Raw genomic sequence first — 21,621 nt, 5'->3', positions numbered from 1 at the left:
CTCTAGACAGCTGCAGTTCAATAATTTACAGTCCAAGTCCCAAAGTCTCTGTGAGTCATCGCCACTGCCTAGTCCATATCATGACTTGAGTGGCTGTTAGCAGTATTTGCGCGAGGGTTTTAAAGTCTTGCAGTGCACCTTATGCTGATCAGGCTGCGCACTCCCCTTTCCAGCCGGACCAAGCTGGGACTTAAAACCCACTCAAACCCTGGGGATGGGACTCGCACCCGTCCCCTGGTACGCCTTACGGTGGCCAGCCTGCGTACCCCTTACAGTGCACTGTTACCAAACGAGAATTTAGAATTTAGGCGGGAATTTAAGACTCACCTTCTCAGTGCCTCTCGGTGCCAAAGATCCCAGGCGAACTGACCCGATGGTGCCAGATGATCGTTTGGCGATGAGAGGCCCCGACAGTGGTTGCCTAAGGTCCCATCAATCTTACTCCGGTTTTCCAGAATTTCGGCTAAGGGCGTCCCCTTTTCTATGCCAAAATTATTTCCCGTATTGAGTTTCTGAAAAGTGCATCTCAAGCAAGTCAGGCAGCGCACTTCCTTACCAGTAACACCAGCCCCTGTGGCTGGTGGGATCACACACTCTCTTTCTCTCACTCTCTGGGAACTGCACTCACACCACCCAAGTCTTTAACCGCTAGGACTGCTGTCCCTTCACAGCGGGCGGCTTCATCAGCCGATGGGCGCCCTGGTCGGTTCCCAGGCTATACGCACTCTCACACACAGTACTGTTCACACTCACACCAGTCACAGTGACTCTAGACATGGCCCTGGGTCAAATGGATTGTCTGGGTTGTTTCCTGGGGAGTCCCGTCCACCCACCGCCCCCACCACCATGTCGCTTGATGGAGGTGCTGTGGGGGCTGTGGGTGCCTCCGGTCCCTGTGTTTTCTTCTTGCTATGCTCTTTCAGGGTCTCAAGCATGGTATGCCACAGGGCTAAAAGTCCTGCCACCGTATTACCGGTTCTTGTTGCCGCATCCCACAGCTTAACTCCGATTGAGTCCCACGTACTGAGGCTATAAATCGTACCGGAATTCACCTCGGGACAGTTCAAGTGTGCCCACGCTAATAGCATTTTGAGATCTTGAGGGGGCATCTCTCTGCTGTGCTGTTTCAAAGTCTTTTGCATTACGTTTAGCACGGACCTATCTTGCGGGTAGATTCCATTTCCCATGGCTCCCACGTGTTCCTGGCCGTTTACCTCCGTCCAGCGGTAGGTAACCTGTTGCACGCAATGCCGCTTCCTTTCAGCGGCTCCCCTTCTGCTTCCTTTCAGCAGCTTTGTTCAGCCGGGCTCTGCCACCGGTTCAGCTAACCGCTGCCTCTACAGCCCTGGACAAAGTCAGTCTTCGGTCCCTTTTCGGGAGCCATTTGTGGCGCTCTGATTCATGGACTCCGATGTGCTGGATCAGAATCAACTTTATTCAAGCAAGCAAGCCCTTTATATAAGCTCTACCCCGGATAGACACTTTCCCACAGTGATTTAAGGTACTTTCTATTGTCCTTGCAAGCACCACATTATACCTGCCCGAAGGTCATGTTCCCATCATCACTCCCTCATTCTGTGTGGTTACTCCCTATGTTCCCATACTGCTATCTGTTCAGCCCATGGCCTTTGGCTTCTTAACTCTGTCTTGTCCGATCCCTCGCTGTCTGCCCCTACACGTAGCGACTAGAGGAGGGGAAGGAGCTAATGCGGAAGGGTAGGGCTTCAGCTTAGTGGTGAGGCTTCAGGTCTGGCCCTGCCAGAGCAGCTCTCGCGGGCCCTGTGTCTGTGGCATCCCCAGTACCTGAAGCCTCCTGACCTCCCCAACACAGCTGCTGTCTCTTGGCCAAGAGCTTCGGGCCCTTCATGTGCTCCCACGCCGGCCTTCAGCTTTGGGCTGCTCACCTAAGCGCACACACAGCACCTCCTCATCAGCACCCAAGCGCTCTCCCCCAAAACCTGCCCCTGCCTCTGATGTTCCCCAACCTCTCTGCCCTCCTGCCATGACCCCGCCCTTCCTGGCACCACCTCACAATGCCAGCCTGCTGCTCCCCACCAATCGCCTTCCTGCACCACAAGGGACCTCACAACCAACAGCCCAGCCCTCACCCCTGCACTTGCAGCTCCCCCTCGCCTGCCTCTGCCCTCTGCTCTCATCTCCAGGCGCTTTCACTCCAAGACCAAACACCAGCCCTGCCAGGCCTCTGCCTCTGCCTCTGCCTGCCAGGCCCCAAATGCCTTGGCACTAGGCTTACAAGATGCCTGCAGGGATAGGGTCTTTGCGGGAGCAGCATAGGGCTTAGGCTTCAGGCATCAGTGGGGAGGTTGTGCTTTGCAGTTGCTGGGCTTTGGGAAAGCTTTTGGGTGATGGCTGAGTGCTGGCCTTCATGTTTCTGCTGAGGGTTTTGGGAATGGGACAATCTTGTGGGATGAGGTGTGTGTTTGTGTGGGGCTGAGACCTAGAGCGTGCTCTAGCACTTGAAGGCAAGCAATGAGGGCTAGGCCTTAGCTTCAGACACAGGGCAAGAGTGAAGGTAGGGGGTAAGGATTCAGGCTGCAGCGTAGCGGTTTGGGTTTGGCCTCTAACGAGTAGAGGACGGGAAGGAGGGAAGGCGGAAGGGTAGGGCTTCAGCTTAGTGGTGAGGCCCTACCCTTCTGCCTTGCCTCCTTGCCCTTCTCGATTTGCCAAGGCCAAACCCAAAAGTCTACACTGAAGCCACAGTCTCTGCCCCCTTTCCCAAATTCTGCCCCTTTGCCTGAAGCTCATCCCAAGCCCTTATTGCATTCCTTCAAGTCCTGGACCGGGCTGGAGCCCTCACCCCCACTCCAACCCACAGCCCTCTGCCAAAGCTCTAGCCCCTACCGCAAACCCTGAGCACCAAGGCCAAGCCCTACACTGAGCCAGCAGCCAAAAGCTTTGCCTGACCCCACTAAGCACAAAGCCCAAAGCCTGCACGCATGCCTGAAGCCTAAGGCCAAACTTGCTCTGGCGCAGCCCCTAAGCACCCAGCCTTCTTGTAAGGCGAGCTGGAAGGGCTTGGGGGCCTGGGAGGCAGAAGAAGAGCAGGGCAGGTGGGGTGTTGGAGTGCAGGGGCGTGGAGCTGAGGGGAGAGGGCAGAGGCAGGCAAGAGGCAGGTGGCGGTGAAGGTGTGAGGGCTGCGCTGTAGATTGTGAGGTCACTTGTGCTGCAGCAATCTGCTTGGTGAGGGGCATGAGGCGGGCATTGTGAGGTTCTCATGGGAATATCCAGGGCATGGCAGGAGGGCCAGAGGTGGCTGGGGTGGCAGAGGTGGGCTGGGGGAACAGTGCTTCTTTTTTTACCAGGAGGTCTCTTCTGTTTCAGCCCTTGACTGCCCAAGGCAAGAATGCAACCTGTGAGGACAGGAAGGCTCCATTTTCTCAGGCATACCTGGCCTCCCTGATAGCATCTACTCAATGTAAAGCCATTTCCTCAGTGCGGTGCCTGTGCACTTGGCTCTTCTTCCAAAATTGGAGTCACAAAAGTGGTGATGGAATGGTATCCCAAAAGGGCTTGTTGCTTTGGTTTCATTCTCCACGGGCTCAGGTTGATGTGTTCAGTGTCCCATTGTAAGCTGTTAGGGAACCAGGTTTAGATTCAGGGTTCACTTTTGGGGCCCTGTGTCAGTGGAGATGGTTAAGGATCCCAGAGTAACCTTCCTGAGGCTGTGACACATTTGTTTGGGCAGGTGATGGCTGACCATCTTCCTGGAGAGGCAATAAGCTGCCAGCGGAGCTCAGAGCATTTTTGGGAACATCATACAGTGGGGGTGGGCAGTGAGTGGAGCCGTACAACACAAGAGACCATCCAAGGTGGAGTCACCGAGCGGTAAAGAGCAAAATCAGGAAATGCATAGGTAAAGGAGGGCTCCGCAATCCCAGGAGAGGCCGTGGAGACCCAGCAGGCTCAGGGAAGAGAGACTGGAGAGCCATCCTTGTACTCTCTTTGGCATGCCATAGGCTGGCTCCAGCGCAGCCCCATAACATATCTTGTGCCCTCCGAAATGCTGCCTGGGCCCTCCGAGCACCCTCCACAGCCACATAAAACGGGAGGCGGGGACTGCCAGTGGCATGAGAACCATCCTCTTGGGTCTGCTTCCTGCTCTCACGAGAATGGGCACAGTGGAGTCGCCTCACGGCCCTGTGGCACCACCATTGGCTCTCTGCTGAGCAGCAGTGCCTGCACGGAGCCCTGCAGGGAGCACAGGGGAGGGGGACCTGGAGCAGCTGGCCAGGCCAGCGTGGACACCCTCATCTGGGGAAGGGCTTTCTGGGGAGCAGGGACATGCCTGGAGGGGAGCAAGGGGGTGGTTCCCAGGAAAGGTGAGAAGTGTCATGGCTTCTTTATAAAAACTGCTAAGGCTATGCATATGATCAACAGTTGTCATCTGTGGACACTGTGTGGTTCAAATCTCAATACGATACAACCTGGCAACTCTGAGAAATATCGGAGTCTTTGGAACAACCCTTGGGTTGGACTATCAAGACCAGAGTTGCAGGAGAAACTTCAGTCCTGGACATTGTTCACATATTCAGAGGATAAATTGTCAGAGGGCCAGCTTACCCAAATAAATGGACAAATACTTGACTGGGCAATCTTTCTCACGATCATGTCATCACCACCAGCTAACTCTAGGTTGGCTGGATCACTTTAACCTGGAAAAGGGACCTAGCTAGGTGTTTACATAAGGTGTACGTAGGTGTTTAATAAATAGCCACATGCCACATCATCTAACTCGTGGTGCTCATGAATGGATCAACAAGATTCTCCCTGTCCCTGTCTACCATCCAGTGAAACCACAGCCAAGGGAATGGGCTTGGTGCAAGCAGTGGGGAAAGAAGACCCTATTGAGATTGACTCTAGTCTGGCACTGAGAAGAGACATAAGAGGTCTGAATGGACCTCTCTGAAAGCACATGAGAGGAGAAGAAGTGGGACACTACTCTGGTGGTTTTTTCACTCACTTGGCTAGGTAGGGTTGATCAGGTGCTGCACATGGCTAGACAAACGTGCTGCCCTGTTCGCACTCGGCCAGTCCATTTTAAACTCTTTTCTCTCATGCTTCTTTCTCCCCAGTCCCCTTTAGGCAATAACCCCTCCAGTCCACAACGTTGTCAAGGAGAGTCACTCGGGTGGCCTCATCTGGGAGCGTACACCCCCTCCAAGGCCCCAGGGACATAATCGCTGCCCCAGGAATGTCCAAATCTGGGTGCTCCTTTGCAGTGATTAGGCTCCTGGCATTCCTCTGCCATCACTGATCATCTGTTCTTTGTATTGATGGTGACTAGCCTTCCAACACATAAACTCACAGTTTAGTCCAGTGTTTGGCCCATATGTTCTGCAAGTGTTAACAAGCCACAGAAACGATATGCAGAGGAGTTACTGTGCAGCTCTGGGCACAGTGTAATCTGCTTCTCCATAAAATGCATTCTTAGGAAAAACAGGCACTGGCTAAGGTTGAACAATAAGAAAAGAGTAGCAACTGGGAGAAAACTGGAAGCTGCTTCTTGTTGACCTTGCCCCACCCCTCGCAACCGGCTTCCTAAGAAAGCATGGGATCTCATTTTGCTCCTGTTGTAGATGACTGCATTAATCAATGCAGACACCGCGCAGTAAAAAACAAACAAACAAACAAAGAGCTACTATGAAGTTAGTGGCTAGGTATAGGTAGAGGTATATATAGGTATAGGTGTATATAGCACTGTGAACAAGGAAGGAGGCAGCAGCAAGGCACAAAAATATAAATCACACCACCCTCCTACAGAAGGTAGTCTTAGACCCACAGTGACGAGCTTAACATAGAGCATTATTATGCATATAAAAGAGTCCATGTCTAAAAACAAACCCAAGAAGCCTGTTTTCACAGAAGGATGAACTGGAGCAAGACAGTAAGGGGATTTCACAGGTGATCTGGCTCAAGTCATTGCCTCTGCTGAAGGATACAGCATGCATGCAGAATGGTGGGTTGCAAGGGAGCACTCACATTGTCTTTGGCCAGTTAGAAACAAATATTAACTCTTAAAGACCTAAAAACACTTACAAGATCTCAGACTCAAAGAGTGGTCCTATGGGAACAGGCGGTCAGGACCCTTGGGACACTGTCTCTGACAGTATCTGGTCTGGAGCATTGTTTAGGAGAGGAAGAATGTCTTTTGACACCTTCAAGCACATGGCATGAAAATTTTGCATTCAGGGATTACTTGAGGCCCTAATAGAAATATTTACTATCATCATCATCATCATCATCATCATTCTATAATACTGTTAAAAATGATAATAACAACAATACTAGAAGCAGCCTTTTTAAGGCTTATGGTAGGAGTCTCAACATGGAATGTGTTGAGCAAGTAGATATTGTGTGAAACACACCTGGCATGTTGGTAAAGTTTATGAATATGTGGAAAAAACCTGTAGGACAGGTAAGAATCAAAAGATCTCTCCAGCTGTTAGTCTTAATCCCCATCACCCAAGCTCACCTTACCTTTAAGCCCTAAGGATCAGTTCTGGAAGCTTTCTTCAACTGGAATCCACCATTCCCACTCATTTTGAGATTAAGGGTGAGATTCAATCTGAGATTAGGACACCTACATTTGGGGTTCCAAATGTACCTTCCTCCCTGTGAGACAAGTGCCTGAACAGCAGTTTTAACCACTGTGAATCTAGGCAATGGGGGTGGGATTCAGTTGCCCAACATAGGTGTCTAGCACCATCTCAGATGCCCTAAGATAGCTGACAGCCATACAGGGCTGGTAGATCTGGCGCAGGACCTGTGCCTTTCTGGAGCAGCTGAGAGACACCAGCTGAGATACACAGAGTATTTCAAGTGGCATGACATACATGTCTGCACATGGCCAACTGGATCCAACAAAAACAACTGAATCCTCCTTGTCTGTCGGCTTTAGGAAAAGATGAATCATGTCCTGACTTCTCTTGACAGCTCTGACTTGGGGTGGGATTCAGCTACCAAAAGAAAGAAAGAAAGAAAGAAGATCAAGTGATGTTTGAGGGTAAATCACTGTAAAAAAGGTGTTTTTATTGAAGTATCACTCTCTGGAGCTGCTTCTCTTCTCCACTTGGAGGAATGGGAATGGCTGTTCCACCAACATGCACTCTTTATGCACTGATATTGCCCAAGACAGGAGACACAGGGCCATATGCAATATGTAGGATTTTTCTGAAGGGACCCAGGCTGTTGGCAGTGAAAAGCAGATTTCTGCACAAGACATTCTTGAGCCAAAAGCTCCTCTGATTGCATTGTCCATTGCCTACTACCCCACGCAAGCTGCAAGGCAGAACATTTTCTGCACTAGTAACTGTCTGGAGAAAAGTCTTCTCTTTAGGGCACGTTTCACCTCCGCATTCCTCAGGGTGTAGATCAAAGGGTTGAGGACAGAGGTGACAACATTATACATAAGGGTGGCTATCATGTCCCGCCTGGGTGAACTCCCTGAGGAAGGTGGCACATAGTTAAAAACAGCAGGGACATAGAATAAGGCCACTACTGTGAGATGGGAGATGCAAGTGGAGAAGGATTTCCTCCTCCCCTCCCTCGACTGGACTTTCAGTCGGAGGAAGGAAAAGATGTACAGGTAAGAAAAGAGTGTGAAGACAAAGGGGCCTATCACAATACTCCCTGTGACAATGCTGAGCAGGTGCAGGTTGAGCTGGTTGCTATTGCAGGCTAGTCTCACCAGGGGCTTGATGTCACAGAAGAAGTGGTGGATGTGGTTGGGGCCACAGAAATGGAGCCGGGAGGTCATGACTGTGTGCATCAGAGCATGAAGGAAGCCTGTAACCCAAGCGGCTGCAGCCAGCAGCAGGCAGGCCCGTGGGCTCATGATCAGGGTGTAGCGCAGCGGGTGGCAGATGGCCACAAAGCGGTCATAGGCCATGACAGCCAGCAGCAAAGCTTCGCTGCTGCCCAGGAAGTGGAAGAAGTGGAGCTGGCTTAGGCAGCCAGTGTAAGAAATACCCTGGTGCCCCCAGAGGAACCCAGCCAGCATCTTGGGGATGGTAACGGTGGAGTAGAAAATATCCAGGCAGGAGAGGTTGCAGAGGAAATAGTACATGGGGATGCGTAGCCGAGGTTCACATATCACCACAGTCACAATTGCCACATTCCCCAGCAGGCTGGACAGGTAGAGCAGGGAGAAGAGCATGAACAGGAACTGCTGCAGCCCTTGAGGGCTGGACAGGCCAAGCAGGATGAACTTGCTCACCTCTGTCTGGTTATCCATCTCTGCAGGGAAAGAGAGAAGAACTCAGCAGTAGCTTGCTGTCTTTCTGTCCTGAGCTGTTATTTCCGTTCCCCAGAGTCCTCTTCCATAAGGTGCAGCAGCAGCTGATGCTGCCTCATGAATGGAAGAGATCAGACACTGAGTCCGGAAAGGGACACAAAAGAATTCCTTGATTTTCCACCCCAGCTCTTGCAACCAATACTAGAAACTGTTGTAACCTAGATGGCCAGTACTGATGCCAGAGCTGCTACCTGTGTACCAGCTCACTGAAAGGAATGGTGTGTTTGAGGACAGCGAGAAAAGAAAATGGGAGGAAGGAAGGAAGGGAGTGAGGTAGGAAGGGAGAGAGGGAGGGAGGGAGGCAAGAGAAGTTGGTTACCTAGTTTTTAAGTGAAGATCATTCTGAAATCCTGTTTTCCTTTTTTAATTCAAAAAAGTTTTTCTAATAAGTTTTCTTCATTCCAAATCCTAGCTGAATATACTATATCTTTCCAAAGCTGAAGTATTAGAGTAGTATAGTTGATCACATATAGTACACCACTTTCAAAGAGGATGAATTTGTTCTGTTCAGTGGTGTCAGGAAACCTTTATATAGTCCTCCCTGTCACGGAAACAATCACATTTCTTTCCAACAAAGGAAAATTTCCATCTCTCTGATAGCTCCTCTTGGGATCAAGCCTCTGAACCTTATGGGACTTCAGTGCAGAAAACATCAAGGCATAGCGTTTCAGGCACACAGAAAACTAATGATGTTGTGGGGAGCTGAACTGATTACTGATTATTTGTACAGCCAGCTCTCACAAGCAGGAGGAAGCTGTAGAATCAAAAGCCATTTCTGGAAATATGCAAGGTTATAGCACATCATTCTCAGGAAGACTAACAGCTTTAATGGGGAATTTGCCAAGGAGTTTGGCACATGGTTTTGTAATTCCCAAGGATAATACATGGAATAAGTATCATGGCTTCCTTTGACCTGCTACAACTGCACAGCTGGACTCTGCCTCTGGCTTAACATCTTTTGCTCCCTTTATAGTCCATGAAGAGCTTAAAATGCTTCTTCTTTTCTTTTCACTTCTAAAGATGGAGATAACAAACTATGGTGATTTTCTGAAGGCCTCAAATACCTGTTTCACTGTCCCCTCTGCAAGCTGTGTTTGCCATGAGCAATGGCATCTGAAACCTCCATAGAAGTGCCCAGGTGCCTGATTGAGAGCACACAGAGGCAGGGGCTGGTGGGGCAGCAGAAGACCCTGCAGGTGCTGTCATAGTTTGCACAGCCCTTGGTGGTGGTGGTGGCCATCACAGGGCTGTACTGCGCTGGCAAGTCCCACCTCATGAACAGGCTGGGTTGTGAGAGGATGGATGAGAGAGGTGGGGAGCCACACAGGTCCTGGCCCTGGGCGGCAAAGATGCCACCGTTTTCCTGCTCTGTAGCTGACACTGCTGAGCCCCTTGCATCCCCTCCACAGGTTTCTCCCTGGCCTTCCCCATGCAGGCCCATACCAAAGGTATCTGGCTGTGGTGTGTGCCTCAGCCCTGTCAGCCTGGACACACGCTGGTGCTCCTGGGCACTGAAGGGCGGGGTGATGCGGAGAAGGCGTGGGAGAAGCAGAGGCTTCCTTTTGTGCCTACAGAGAACTTTGTGGAAGCTCTCAAGGGCCCAGGCATGTGGCAGGACTCAAGGTGTTCTCATTGCCTGCACTGGTGTGCCAGGAAGAGACAGAGGCTGTGGGGAAGGAGGCCAGTGTAGCGCTAACTGGATAAAGTCTTCTGGCTGAGGAAGTCCTCCTGTCTGGCATCCTTCACCTCTGCCTTTGCCTGTCAGAGCCCTCATTCTGCCTGGGATGCTGGCTGTCTGCAGGGGACTGGAGCCAGTCTGTGGCTGGGCCCATGACGGTTTGTGGGACACCGCCTCTTCACAGCCACTCTCCCTCTCTTTCTGGATCTTTGATTACTCAGCAGCCATCAAGCTGGTGGGCCTTTTGAGATCCGGTGGCTGGCAGGGAGCTCCAGGCTTTTGAACTGGAGCTGTCTCTGTGGTGCTGACAGCCAGAGGAGCTAGGAGAAGGCTCGTGAGGTTGACAAGCTGCCAAATTCCTCAGCACTTGCTGGTAAACTTCAGCAGACCAGGAATGGGGAGCTCAGGGAGTCCTTTAATAATCAGAAGCCTGTGGGACTCTCAGAGTTAAGAGTTGAAGACAAAGCGGCTATAGGAAGACATGGTGATGTCGCGTGTGGGGGTCTCTCCAAAAAGCTGACCCTGCCATGGCCCATGGTTAGGCATTCAGGGCCTGGGGATTTGGGGCTTTGCTCACTCTTAGGGGGCCTTGCACAGAGTTTCTTGGTATGAGCCAAGGCTGTTTGTTCCAGGGAAACACCAAGAATGACGCATGGATCTTTGTGCTAGCTGTACTGCTGTCCCGCACTCTGGTCTATAACAGCAAGGGCACCATCGACCAGCAAGACATGGACCGGCTGCAGTGTCCTCAGTGGGGCAGCAGCACCAGGGATGCCCCATCTCCCTCAGCAGTAGCTAAGGGGTTCACACATCTCAGCTCCTCAAACGGCTGCTTTTTATGGGGAGATCAGAGCCTGCTAGTGATGCCCAGTGACCAGGCTCTGGATCCTCAGGGATCCTGTGCTCCAGATCTCAGGGCTGAGGGTTTGAGCCCTACTCCTGCTGGTGACTCCAGGCTGCTCTCTGTCCCTGCAGAATCTCCCCTTTTCCCCATCAAATGCTGATGGGTGGGGAGGGTGGGGTTAGAGTTAGGGTTAGCCCCTCCCTGCATGAGGATCCAGGGTCTCTGTTTCCTTAGCCAGCTCCCCAGCTATGTGACAAAGCTGACGGAGGATGTAAAGGTGAAAGCAACACCTCGGGAGAGTGGAGATGAACTGGAGGATTCAGATAAAGTTTCCTAGTTCTTCCTGACCTTTGTCTGGGCCGTGCGGGACTTCACATTGCACCTGAAGGTGGATGGGGAGGAAATCTCTGAGGACGCGTACCTGGAGAATGTGCTGAAGTTAAAGCCTGGTAGGGGAATGGTGCTGTTGCCAGTGCTTTACTTCAGGAAGGGCAGGATGTGTCCAGCTCTGGACAGCTGCATTTCAGCATAAGGCAACAAAAGCCCAAGCCCTGTGAGCTTGCTCCCTGGCCTACCTCCGCAGGTAGCAGCCGGGAAACCCAGCTCTATAACCATTCCCGGGAATGCCTCCACCAGATCTCCCCAGACTGGAAGTGCTTTGGTTTTGACTAGCCGGCCAGCAAGAGGGACCTGCCACCCTTGGAAGAGCTTCATAACAGTGAGATCGAGCCTGAATTCCAGGAGCAACTGGTGAAATTCTGCAGCCACATCTGGGAGAAGTCTGCACCCAAGACCATCCATGGTGGCAGCACAGTAGTAATGGGGAACTGTGAATGCCAGGGTCCAGAAGGTCAGGGCTGGCTAGTGGCTCTTGGGACTGTGTCTGGGGAAGGCTCAAATGCACAGCCAAATGATGCAGGTGGGAAATGGAAGAGCTTTTCCACTGGCTGCTGTACTTGCCTCTTGATTGAGAGCCACATCTCTCCCGTTTCCCCTCCCTGTACCCATTCTTGCTGCTCTGCCCCTTTGCTGCTGTTGCAGACTGAGCATTGTGGCTTCACCACTCCCAGCTGCTCAGAGCTGAGGATGGTCCTCAGGGCACCTTCACTCCTCAGGAAAGGCAGTCCCTGAGGGTTGTCACAGGGACCAGCATGTGGTTGAGTCCCACCTCTCAGAGACGAGAGAGTGACAGAGAGCTCCTCATCTACCAGTGGCAAACTTGTAGAAAGGTCTCATCCCCATGGGAGTGTGCTACCATGCCCTGGGACCTCTTCCCCATCCTAGAGGATCTGGGTCAGGAGGGATATCTGGAGGTCTATATCCACACCCTCTGCTCTGAGCATGGCTAACTTCCCAGTTAGATTGTGTTGGTCAGTACTTTGTCCAGACAAGTTCTGAAAATCTCTGGGCCCCTGCACCACTACTTATGCTGACACTACTGCTCCACTCTTATGCTGACAGTTTTTTCCCTAATACCCAGCTGAAATGCCCCTTGCTGCTGCTTGTGCCCTTGTGCCTATTGCACCTTCTCCTTCTGTTCCCCCAGCCTGCTCTGAGCACCTGCTTTGGACTGAGCAGAGACAGGCACTGCTTATTCCGACCTGGGGTCAGAGGAGGGCACATGGAGACTCACCTTTACCCAGCCCAGAGGGACTGTGGCAGTGCCCGTGGGCTGACAACAGAGCAGAGCAGGACTGAGGGGAAGTGAGCAGGTCTCCAACAGCTCCTCCCACAAACCCCAGGTAGGGAATCACTCACTAGAGAGCAATCCTGAAAGAATATGAAGTAGAAGGGAATGCTCTGGTGAGCTGCCACTCTTGCGCACCTGGACTCTGCATTTCATCTATGGGCACTCTAAAGAGCGATGCCTGTGGTTTCAGCTCCAGGCACATCCTAGACACTCCGTGACCAACAGCGAGTCCCTGCCACAACTGTTGGGGGCTGCTCTGGCTTCAGAGGGGCTGCTGGGGGAGCACTGGGGCTGGCGCTGCTCACCCTGCACCTCCCATCCCAGGGTGCCTCTTGGGCTCCTGGCAGCTGTTGCAATGATCAGGAGGGAGAGCCTGTTCCATACCAGTGCAAGGCACCAGGGTAGTGTTTCTTATGATCCCAGCAAGAAAGGCACTCAGACTCTATAAGGTATTGCTTAAAATACCATTTAGTGGAGCTAACACAAGAAGGAAAAAGAGGAAAGATAATATTACGTCCTCTTAGATGCTGAGAACCCCAAGCTGTGCAGCACTGGACAGACCTCCAATCTGGGCGTGGCATGGCACAGCACACGGTGCAGATCCCATCCATGGAGAGGTTCACCAACATCTTGCTCTTTAGGGCTCTTACAGGATTTCCTCAGAAGAAAACAATCCTATTCATCATTTATAGTGTCAAAAGGAGGTTTGCATGAGAACTTGCTCCTTCTCTTGAGATAAAGACAAGGGCACACAGGTGGTGGAATTGCCAAGAGCAAATGGGAGCTGTCTACAGGCAGGTGTTACAATACGACAAGAAAGTTTGTCCTGCAGCCAAGGGACACGTGCAGCACAGCACAGGCTTGAAGGCCAAGCTGTACGTGCAGCAAGGTGCAGCACAGCACGGCACATGCCTATGCCTGCTCAGGTTACCCGTTATGTGGATCACCAACTCCTCGATGTACAATAGTCTTCCAGTTAGGATCACTAGCGAGCCCTGTCTTGCTTGGGTCCAGGGGCAGCTTGGGGGCCTCAGCAGCGTGGGAGGGAGAGGCGGGAGATACCTGAGTGCAATGGAGGTGCTGCTCTGGGGTCTGGGACCTGGCAGAGATGGCTCTGCCCTGGATACTGCCTGTGGAGCCGGTTCCCAAGAGAGAAATGGTCTCAGCTGTCCCCAGGGCATGGGTGAGTGACAGGAGAGAACCCTCGGAGGCCAGGCCTGGGACAGGGATGGGAAATGGCTCTGTTGGAGGTCTCCCACAGAGGGGATGAGCTGGGCCTACAGTGCCAGGGGCCATCATGATGTGGCACAGCCCCAGGGCATGCTCTGCCGGCTGCCAGAGTGGGGCTGGGCTGTGATACCAGTGCCAGGAGGCCTTCCCCAATGGGCTCCCAAGCTGCCAGCTGGCTCCCAGCCCTTGCCTTAACGCTGCTCACCCGAATGAGCTTCCCAGGGCCTGCAGGGCCTGCAGAGCTGGTTCCTGCTCTGTGCAGCACAGCTGCCTCTTGGCAATGGAGCAGTGAGGAGTGTCCTGGCTCCAGCCTGCACCCAGCCCTGCTGCCCTGCACGTGGTCCCACAGACCTGCCCTGCAGGCACTTCACAGGGCAGGGTACCTTCAGGGGTGGGGAAACATCCCCCTGGCACAGTCCCAATGATGTGCCCCATCCCCCCGCAGCCCTCCTGCTTTGGCAGCCTCCCACCAGTGCCCAGTCCCTGCCTAGCCCTGGCTGTGCCCCACACAGGGGTCAGCAGACCGCTGTCCTCCAAGGGTCTTTGGGGGTCTGGGCCAGGAGAGAGGCTGCTCAGGGCTGGTTCTTCCCCCTCGATACAGATGCCGACATCAGGCCTGGAATGAACAATCAGAGCTGGAATTTACCACTGCAAGGGGACAGGTCTTTACCTTTTCCAGCTACGCATCAAATGTTCTCTCCTTTTGAGAGGCTCCATCCACTGCACGCCCCCAGCACGTGGTGTCCCTGGAGATCCCATGTGCTCTCCGAGCTGCCTCCAGATTCCCTGCCAGAAGGATGGTGTCTGCCACTGGCCCTGTCTCATGTATGACAGCCCCGGGCAGGTGAGTGGGAGCCCATTCACCATCTCCACTGCCACCACAGTGAGCCATGAATCTGGCCCTCCGTGCCTAGCAGTCTTCACTGGTAAGACTGGTCCTCGGGAATCCCAGGACCTAGAGTCTGGGGCGGGGCGGGGGAATCTGGAGAAAGGAAGACTTTCTCTTGGTGGAGGAGGATTGGGTTAGGGATCACTTCAGCAAACTTACACAAGTCCATGGGCCCTGATGGGATGCATCCACAAGTCCTGAGGCAGCTGGCAGACATCACTGCTGGGCCACTCTCAATTATCTTTGACAGATCATGGCAACCAGGAGAGGTGCTTGAGGACGGGAAGAAAGCAGATGTCACTCCAGTGTTCAAAAAGGGCAAGAGAGAGGACCCAGGGAACTGCAGGCCAGTCAGCGTCACCTCAATCCCTGGGAAAGTGGTGCAGCAGCTCATCCTGGGAGCCATTTCCAAGTATATGAAGGATAAGAAGGTGATCAGGAGTAGTCAGCCTGCACTCACCAAGGGGAAATTATGCTTAACCAACCTGATAGCCCTCTGTGATGGAAAGACTGGCTGGGTGGAGGAGGGGAGTGCAGTGGATGTTGTGTATGTCCAGTTTGTTCAAATCTTCCCTAATCTGAGCCTCCTCCACCAAGGGTAAATCTTCACCTCTCATATTCCCATGGGTCTCAGGGGCCTGAGATTCCTGAAGCCATGTCTCACCAGGAAAGGCTGAAACAAAGAAGGCACTGTAAACCTTTGCCTTTTCCATGTCCTTTGTTACCATGTCCCCTGCCCTATTCTGTGCTGCAACCACATATTCCCTAGTCTTCTTTTTGCTGATGATATACCTGCAAAAGCCCTTCTTGTTGCCTTTCATGTCCCCCACCAGAGTCAGCTCCAGGTGGGTTTTGGCTTCCTGCATGCTTGGACAGCAATTCCATATTCCTGCCTGGTCAGCTGTCCCTGTTTCTGCCTCTTGTATGCTTCCTTTTCATGCTTGAGTTCAGTCAGGAGTTCCATGTTCATCCATGCAGGCCTCCTGACACCTTTGCTTTGTTTCTTGATTATCAGGATGGACCATTCTTGAGCTTGGAGGAGGTGATCCTTGAAAATCAGCCAGCTCTCTTGGATCTCCCCCTTCTCTCCAGGACTGTATCTCATGGGATTCTTCCAAGCAGGTCCCTGAAGAGGCTGAAGTCTGCTCTCCTGAAGCCCAGGGTTGTGATCCTGCTTTTTGCCCTCCTCCCTCCTCTCAGGATCCCGAGCTCCACCATCTCATGGTCACTGCAGCCAAGGCTGCCCCCAGTCTTGAAAACCCCAACCAGTTCTTCCTTGTCAGTGAGTATCAGGTCCAGCAAAGTGCCTGCCCTCGTTGACTCCGTGATCACCCGTGTCACAGTGTTATCATCACTGCACTCCAGAAACCTCCGGGATTGCTCCTGCCCTGCCTTGTTGTCCTTGTGTCCTTGTGTGCACACACTTGGGGTGGGCCCCCTCCTGCCCTCTTTTGTTGATTATGAGGTCTCTTTCATCACCTACTAAAGCACTCAGCAGCACTTTGAAACCTCAAGCCCTACCCCTCCACCCACCATAAACGTCTTCCCTCCTCTGCACTCCTTGGAACAATGTGCACAGCTGGACAAACTGGGTTTTCTTGGGTGATCACGACAGCCACTTCCCAAACTACTTCCAGCAAATCCCTCCCATGCCCTTGGGCACTGCCAGCCACTCCAGCACAGCACAGCCTCCATCACAGTGTGGCAAAGCCATCCCAACCATGGCTCTTCTCTGAATCATTTTCTCAGGACAGCAAGTACAGAGTCATGGAGCCCAACCTAGACTTCTTGTGCACCGAGGAAATGATGCCCTGGTGTGGCATGCATCTGCATGGAGGATGGCAGAAGGCAATAGTGCATTGCACTGGGTGTATCCAGGCAGCATCAAGTTATGACATGGCTCCTTAGACACTTTTCCTTAGGACTGAGCTCTGACGCAGGGGCTCAGACGCCCTATGGAAGCCCGCCTTCGATGGGAAGATGTCAGTGGGAGACTGGCGTCAGAGGGAGGACCACTAGTCATTCTTCAGCCACATCTGAAAGTCTCTCCTGGTTGTGCCCCACAAGGTCTGCAGAGGAAGCAGGCAGAGGGCACAGACCACACTCTTGTGCACTTTTTATATCTCAGCTCCTTCGCCATGAAGCCTGGCTCTGCAACCCAAGCACACTGGTGTGTTCGCCCACCCTGCCTCTTCACACAAGTTATCTGAAGACTGGTATTTGCCACCCCCAGGCACTCTCCAGCCCACTTCAGGCCCCTCCCCAGCTCTCCCCACCTCCCATTGCCTCTCCCAGCCCATCCCAGCAGAGCAGGACAGTCTGGGAATCACCCCACAGCAGTGTCCACCAGAGGATGCTGCAGGTATCTGCATACTTGACACCAAGCCTGAGCCCCTCGAATGGGCACAGCAGCTCCTGGGGTGGCAGAGAGTGGGTGTCAGCCTCCCCACCAGCCCTAAAACCTCCAGTGGCACTAGGAAATGGAAGCCAGTCACTCTCTTGCCCCCCTGCTCTTGTCTCTAGGATGACAGCTGCCACCTCAGCTGCCTCCCAACCAGCCCCACTCCCGAGGCCAGCACAAGTGTCCTGGTGCTGGGGCTCCTCCAGCAACTCCTGCTGCTCTCCAACCTCCCTTCCTAGTGTAAGACGAGCCCAGCCTTCAGGCACTGCACTGGGAAGATCCCTTTTTAGTACAGAGATGCTGTCACAGCAACCAGCTCCGACCCAGGCACAGAAGGCCTCTGGTCAGGCAGACCAGGTTCATGCCTCTGGAGAAGTGTGATAAATACAAATATCTGTGTACAGAAATGATTTTCAGATATAATAAACAAGCAAAGAAAAGCATAAGCCAGCCTGAGAGAAACTGGGAATCGTTCATGAAGAGAGAAGGGCAGCCTATGAGTGGTAAAATACTACACGTTGAATCAATTTCCTCAGTGCCTCTTTGATCTCTTTGTTCCTCATGCTGTAGATGAGCGGGTTCAGTGTTGGAGGCACCACTGAGTACAGAACAGCCACCACCAGCTCCAGAGCTGGGGAGGACATGGAGGGGGGCTTCAGGTAGGCAAACATTGCAGTGATGACAAACAGGGAGACCACGGCCAGGTGCGGGAGGCACATGGAAAAGGCTTTGTGCCGGCCCTGCTCGGAGGGGATCCTCAGCACGACCCTGAAGATCTGCACGTAGGACAGCACAATGAACACAAAGCACTCACAAGCTACACAAAAACTAACCGCAGTAACCCCAGCTTTCCTGAAGTAGGAGTCAGAGCAGGAGAGCCTGAGGAGCTGGGGGATTTCACAGAAGAACTGCTCCACAGCATTGCCTTGGCAGAGTGGAATTGAAAATGTGTTCACAGTGTGCAGCACTGCATTGAGAAAACCACTGGCCCAGGCAGCTCCTGCCATTTGGACACAAGCTCTGCTGCCCATGAGTGTCCCGTAGTGCAGGGGTCTGCAGATGGCAATATAGCGGTCATAGGCCATGACAGTGAGGAGATAATATTCTGATGAAATGAAGAAAAGAAACAGAAAGACCTGGGCAGCACATCCTGAGTAGGAAATGGCCCTTGTGTTCCACAGGGAATTGGCCATGGATTTGGGGACAGTGGTGGAGATGGAGCCAAAGTCCAGGATGGAGAGATTGAGCAGGAAGAAGTACATGGGGGTGTGGAGGCGGTGGTCACTGGCTATGGCAGAGATGATGAGGATGTTGCCCAGGACGGCAGCCAGGTAGATGCCCAGGAAGAGGGAGAAGTGCAAGAGCTGCAGCTCCCGTTTGTCCGCAAATGCCAGGAGGAGGAACTCGGTGAGGAAGCTGCTGTTGGACATTTCCTCCCTCGGGGCAGTGGGGACTGCAGCTCAGAAAAGCTCTGATGAGAATGATGATAACTGCAAAAGAGATGTTGGTGCTTGCAGGTGGGGGGATGGTGGGCAGAGGGAATGAAGGGGCTTTTGGAGGCTCCTCACAGACCTCTTGATCTTTCGGAGTAACATTTTAGGAGTCTCATTCCCACATCTAAACCCCCAAACCTGTTTCCATTTCCCCCCGGCCAGTGGTGGAAACTAACATCACAGACTCCGAAAAGCTGCTTCCCTTTCAGGTACCCAGTGACTCACCCTTCCTCTTGAAAAGTCCCCATCTGGAAAGGTCCTCATGGTGAGGCAGAGCTGTGAGCAGCCCCGACCTATGCAGTACCCTCTCTACAGCAGAATGAACCTGCCCTGCTGGCTGTCGCTCCTTCCAGCCAGAGCTTCTCCCTGCTGCACCGTGGGGAGTTCCCCGGGCAGGCCGAGTGCTGACCCCTGCACACAGCAGTCACTGCCCCAGGCACACAGTACCCCAGGGCACAGGGACACTGCTCTGCCTTGCAGATATGTGTGCACACCCAGGCTTCACACCCCTGAGGCCATCCCTGGGAGAAGGTGACGGTGAGGCCTTGTCCCTCTGATGGTGTGGCAAATACTCCCTGCCCTGGAGCACATCCTCCTCTTCCACATCAGAGAAACCATGAGAGCTGTCCTGACAGATCCTATAAGCTGTGGGATGTGCCAGGTTTAGGTCTAGGTCTAGGTCTAGGAACCACAGCTGCGTTGCTGGTGGCCAGAGACTTACTGTGTTAAGGGCTGTGAACGTTTCTTCCCCAAAGAGCTCTCAGCCCTCCTCCCACTCCAGACTGCCATGAACTTCTCTCTGCCATGCCTTGTCGCATCTAGGCACTTTCAGGCAGTGCCCTGAGCCCTGCTGCTCTTTGCAGAGGAGCTGCTTCTGGACTGAGCAGCTCTCTGCAGAGTCTGCCAGGTTGCCATGAGCTCTTGCGGTCCCAGGAGCCTGGCCCAGCTCAGGAGCAGAGGCACAGCCAAAGGCAGGACTTTCTCTGCCCTACAGGCTTCCTCGAGATGTCCCTCTGGGCTCCAGGGCTGACAGCTCCTGAGAGGCAGCAGAGTCCCTCCTGGGGAATGTACTTTGAAGCAGGCTAAAGCAATCACCTATCTTCCCTCTCTAAACTGTAGAGAGAGCAGTGGAGTCCAGCAGTGTGATGTCTCCTATCAGAGCATCGTTGTCTAAGAGAGGTGAAACTGTCCTCCTCTGGAAATCCCTATTCCTCCCCAGTTACTAGGCAGGACATGTGGAAAGTGATAGGGAGGGGGTTGTTTTCCCATGTAGGGCAGTGATTCAGATGAGTCAATGCAGGTGCCTCTTCTTTGCTTAGAGGCTTTGGGGCAATTCCTCTCCCTCCTGTGCATGCCGCAGACCCAGAGGAGGTGGGATTCCTCTTCCCTCAATTCATGTGTGCACAAAATTTGTGTCTGCACGGGAGCTCCTTGAATTCTAATCCATGGAGGTAGAGGGCAGGAGTCAGTTGCTCACACACAAACAGCTGGTGACATCCGAGGTGCCAGAGGTGATCCAAAACATGTTCAAATGTCTTCAAGCTCCTATGGAGCAATTCTCAAAGACCCACATCCTTCCGGAGCATCAGCTATGGCCTGGGGCGGGCTGGAGGGGAACTATCCTTGGCAACCTGAAAGGACACCAGAGGCGTATGTTTAGGGCATCTGAGCCTGCCTTAATCAACCACATCCTGGCAGCCTGCAGACCTGTTCAGCTGACCAGAGGAGCTCGCCATAAGGAGAGTGAGGTTCCTCTCCAGGCTCCATCAACTGTGTTTATTAGAGCCCAAGTTACTACAAAGCTAAGACGAGTGCCCATCTCTGCGCTGCAGAGTCCTAAGTTGACTCAGAGCTCTCATCGGAATGAATAAAAAAGGCCTCTAGTGCTGTGTCAGGGGGCTGGGGTGCCAACACAACCACTGGAAAATACAGCGCAGGACCTACAGGGAAGCCATGCCCTTCTGGATGGGTGCTGGACAGACTCCCCAGGGCATCTCAGAGGGGTGAGATGCCTGTATGCCAGCAACTGAATGCCAACATTGTGGTATGGAGGCAAGGCCCATCCCACCTACGTCCAAGGGTGCTGCAGGAATGGGAGACACTTCCCACCAGGGTTTCTACTCGTGCGCCCATGTTCTCAAACTGATGGTTCTCCTCTCCCTGAACCTCTGCTCACCCACGTGAGGACAGAAACAGGGAACATGCTAACAATGATCACAGCGTAGCTGGATCGCAGGCTGCCCACCTCCAGGGATGTCCTCAGCAGGATCTACTCCTTCCTGGAGATCAGCTTCATTTCTGTCACAGGCCCAGTGGTGCTGCAGAGACAGCTCAGGCAGAAAACTCCTCTCCTGTCATGGTTGCACAACCAAGCCCTGTCTGCCTGGCTTTGGGGACTGCAGGGTTTTCTCTCCTGGTGGGAACCTCATTTCATCGTGGCATGGTGATCTGCCATTAAGTCCAGCATGTCTCTGCTCTGAAAAGGGGCCTTACCATACATGGGGTCCTTGGCTTTCGGCAACAGGATCACCGTGGCAATTCTGTGCTCGGCCCTAGCGCCACAGCTGAGGTCCTGCAGCCCAAATGTACGCAACCGCACTCTGCCTGGGGCAGAGGCAGGAGGAGCTGCAGCTCTGAGACCAGCTGCCATTAGGAGTCACCTGGATCTGTACTTGCAAACTCAGAAGAAGTGGTTGGAGATGTGATACTCAGCGGCAGCCTTGGCTGCAGTCACCATGAAAATAGTACAGTCTCAGATCCTGAAGGGAATTTAGGATGGAGAGTAGTATCTGGACATCAGACAGGCAGACTTTGACTTATTCAGGACACAGGAAGGGGGGATCCTGTGGGAAGCAGCTCTGACCAGCAAAGATGCTCAGGCAAGCTGGCAGAGATGGCTTGGCAACACAGGGACCTCAAGGCTGAGCTCCAATGCAAACGAGCAGCACACAGGAGGCGGAAGCAGGGACAGGTTACAATGGAAGAAATTTAGAGATGCTGTCTGGGCATGGCATTAGGAAAGCCAAACCTCCCCTAGAGCTGACAGTTGCAAGGGACATCACAGGCACCAAGATGAGCTGGT

The 21,621-nt window shown here is 53.0% G+C and overlaps 3 protein-coding genes across 3 annotated transcripts; 1 reads left to right on the top strand and 2 right to left on the bottom strand.

Annotated features, from left to right (window-relative positions):
* Positions 1-7,285: 7,285 nt before the first annotated feature.
* On the bottom strand, positions 7,286-8,254 carry LOC135327071 (olfactory receptor 12D1-like). The gene has a single exon (XM_064504688.1). It carries the CDS (start codon positions 8,252-8,254, stop codon positions 7,286-7,288), a length of 969 nt encoding a protein of 322 aa, XP_064360758.1.
* A 1,166-nt stretch (positions 8,255-9,420) lies between these two features.
* On the top strand, positions 9,421-11,508 carry LOC135327070 (guanylate-binding protein 2-like). Its single transcript, XM_064504687.1, is given in 5 exon segments — positions 9,421-9,601; positions 9,703-9,851; positions 10,625-10,734; positions 11,083-11,285; positions 11,420-11,508. Coding segments are annotated over 5 exon segments (732 nt in total).
* A 6,032-nt stretch (positions 11,509-17,540) lies between these two features.
* LOC135327069 (olfactory receptor 14A16-like) lies at positions 17,541-18,476 on the bottom strand. Its single transcript, XM_064504686.1, has one exon. The coding sequence runs from the start codon at positions 18,474-18,476 to the stop codon at positions 17,541-17,543; it is 936 nt and encodes a 311-aa protein (XP_064360756.1).
* Between the last annotated feature and the right edge of the window lie 3,145 nt (positions 18,477-21,621).

The sequence above is a fragment of the Dromaius novaehollandiae genome, unplaced genomic scaffold, assembly GCF_036370855.1.
Source record: "Dromaius novaehollandiae isolate bDroNov1 unplaced genomic scaffold, bDroNov1.hap1 HAP1_SCAFFOLD_45, whole genome shotgun sequence".
Lineage (NCBI taxonomy): Eukaryota > Metazoa > Chordata > Aves > Casuariiformes > Dromaiidae > Dromaius > Dromaius novaehollandiae.
Note: the sequence above shows the minus strand (reverse complement) of the source record. Positions and strands in the feature narration are given on the sequence as shown.

Coding starts and splice junctions, on each gene's coding strand:
- LOC135327071 (XM_064504688.1), bottom strand. CDS start 8,254: ATGGATAACCAGACAGAGGTGAGCAAGTTCATCCTGCTTGGCCTGTCC.
- LOC135327069 (XM_064504686.1), bottom strand. CDS start 18,476: ATGTCCAACAGCAGCTTCCTCACCGAGTTCCTCCTCCTGGCATTTGCG.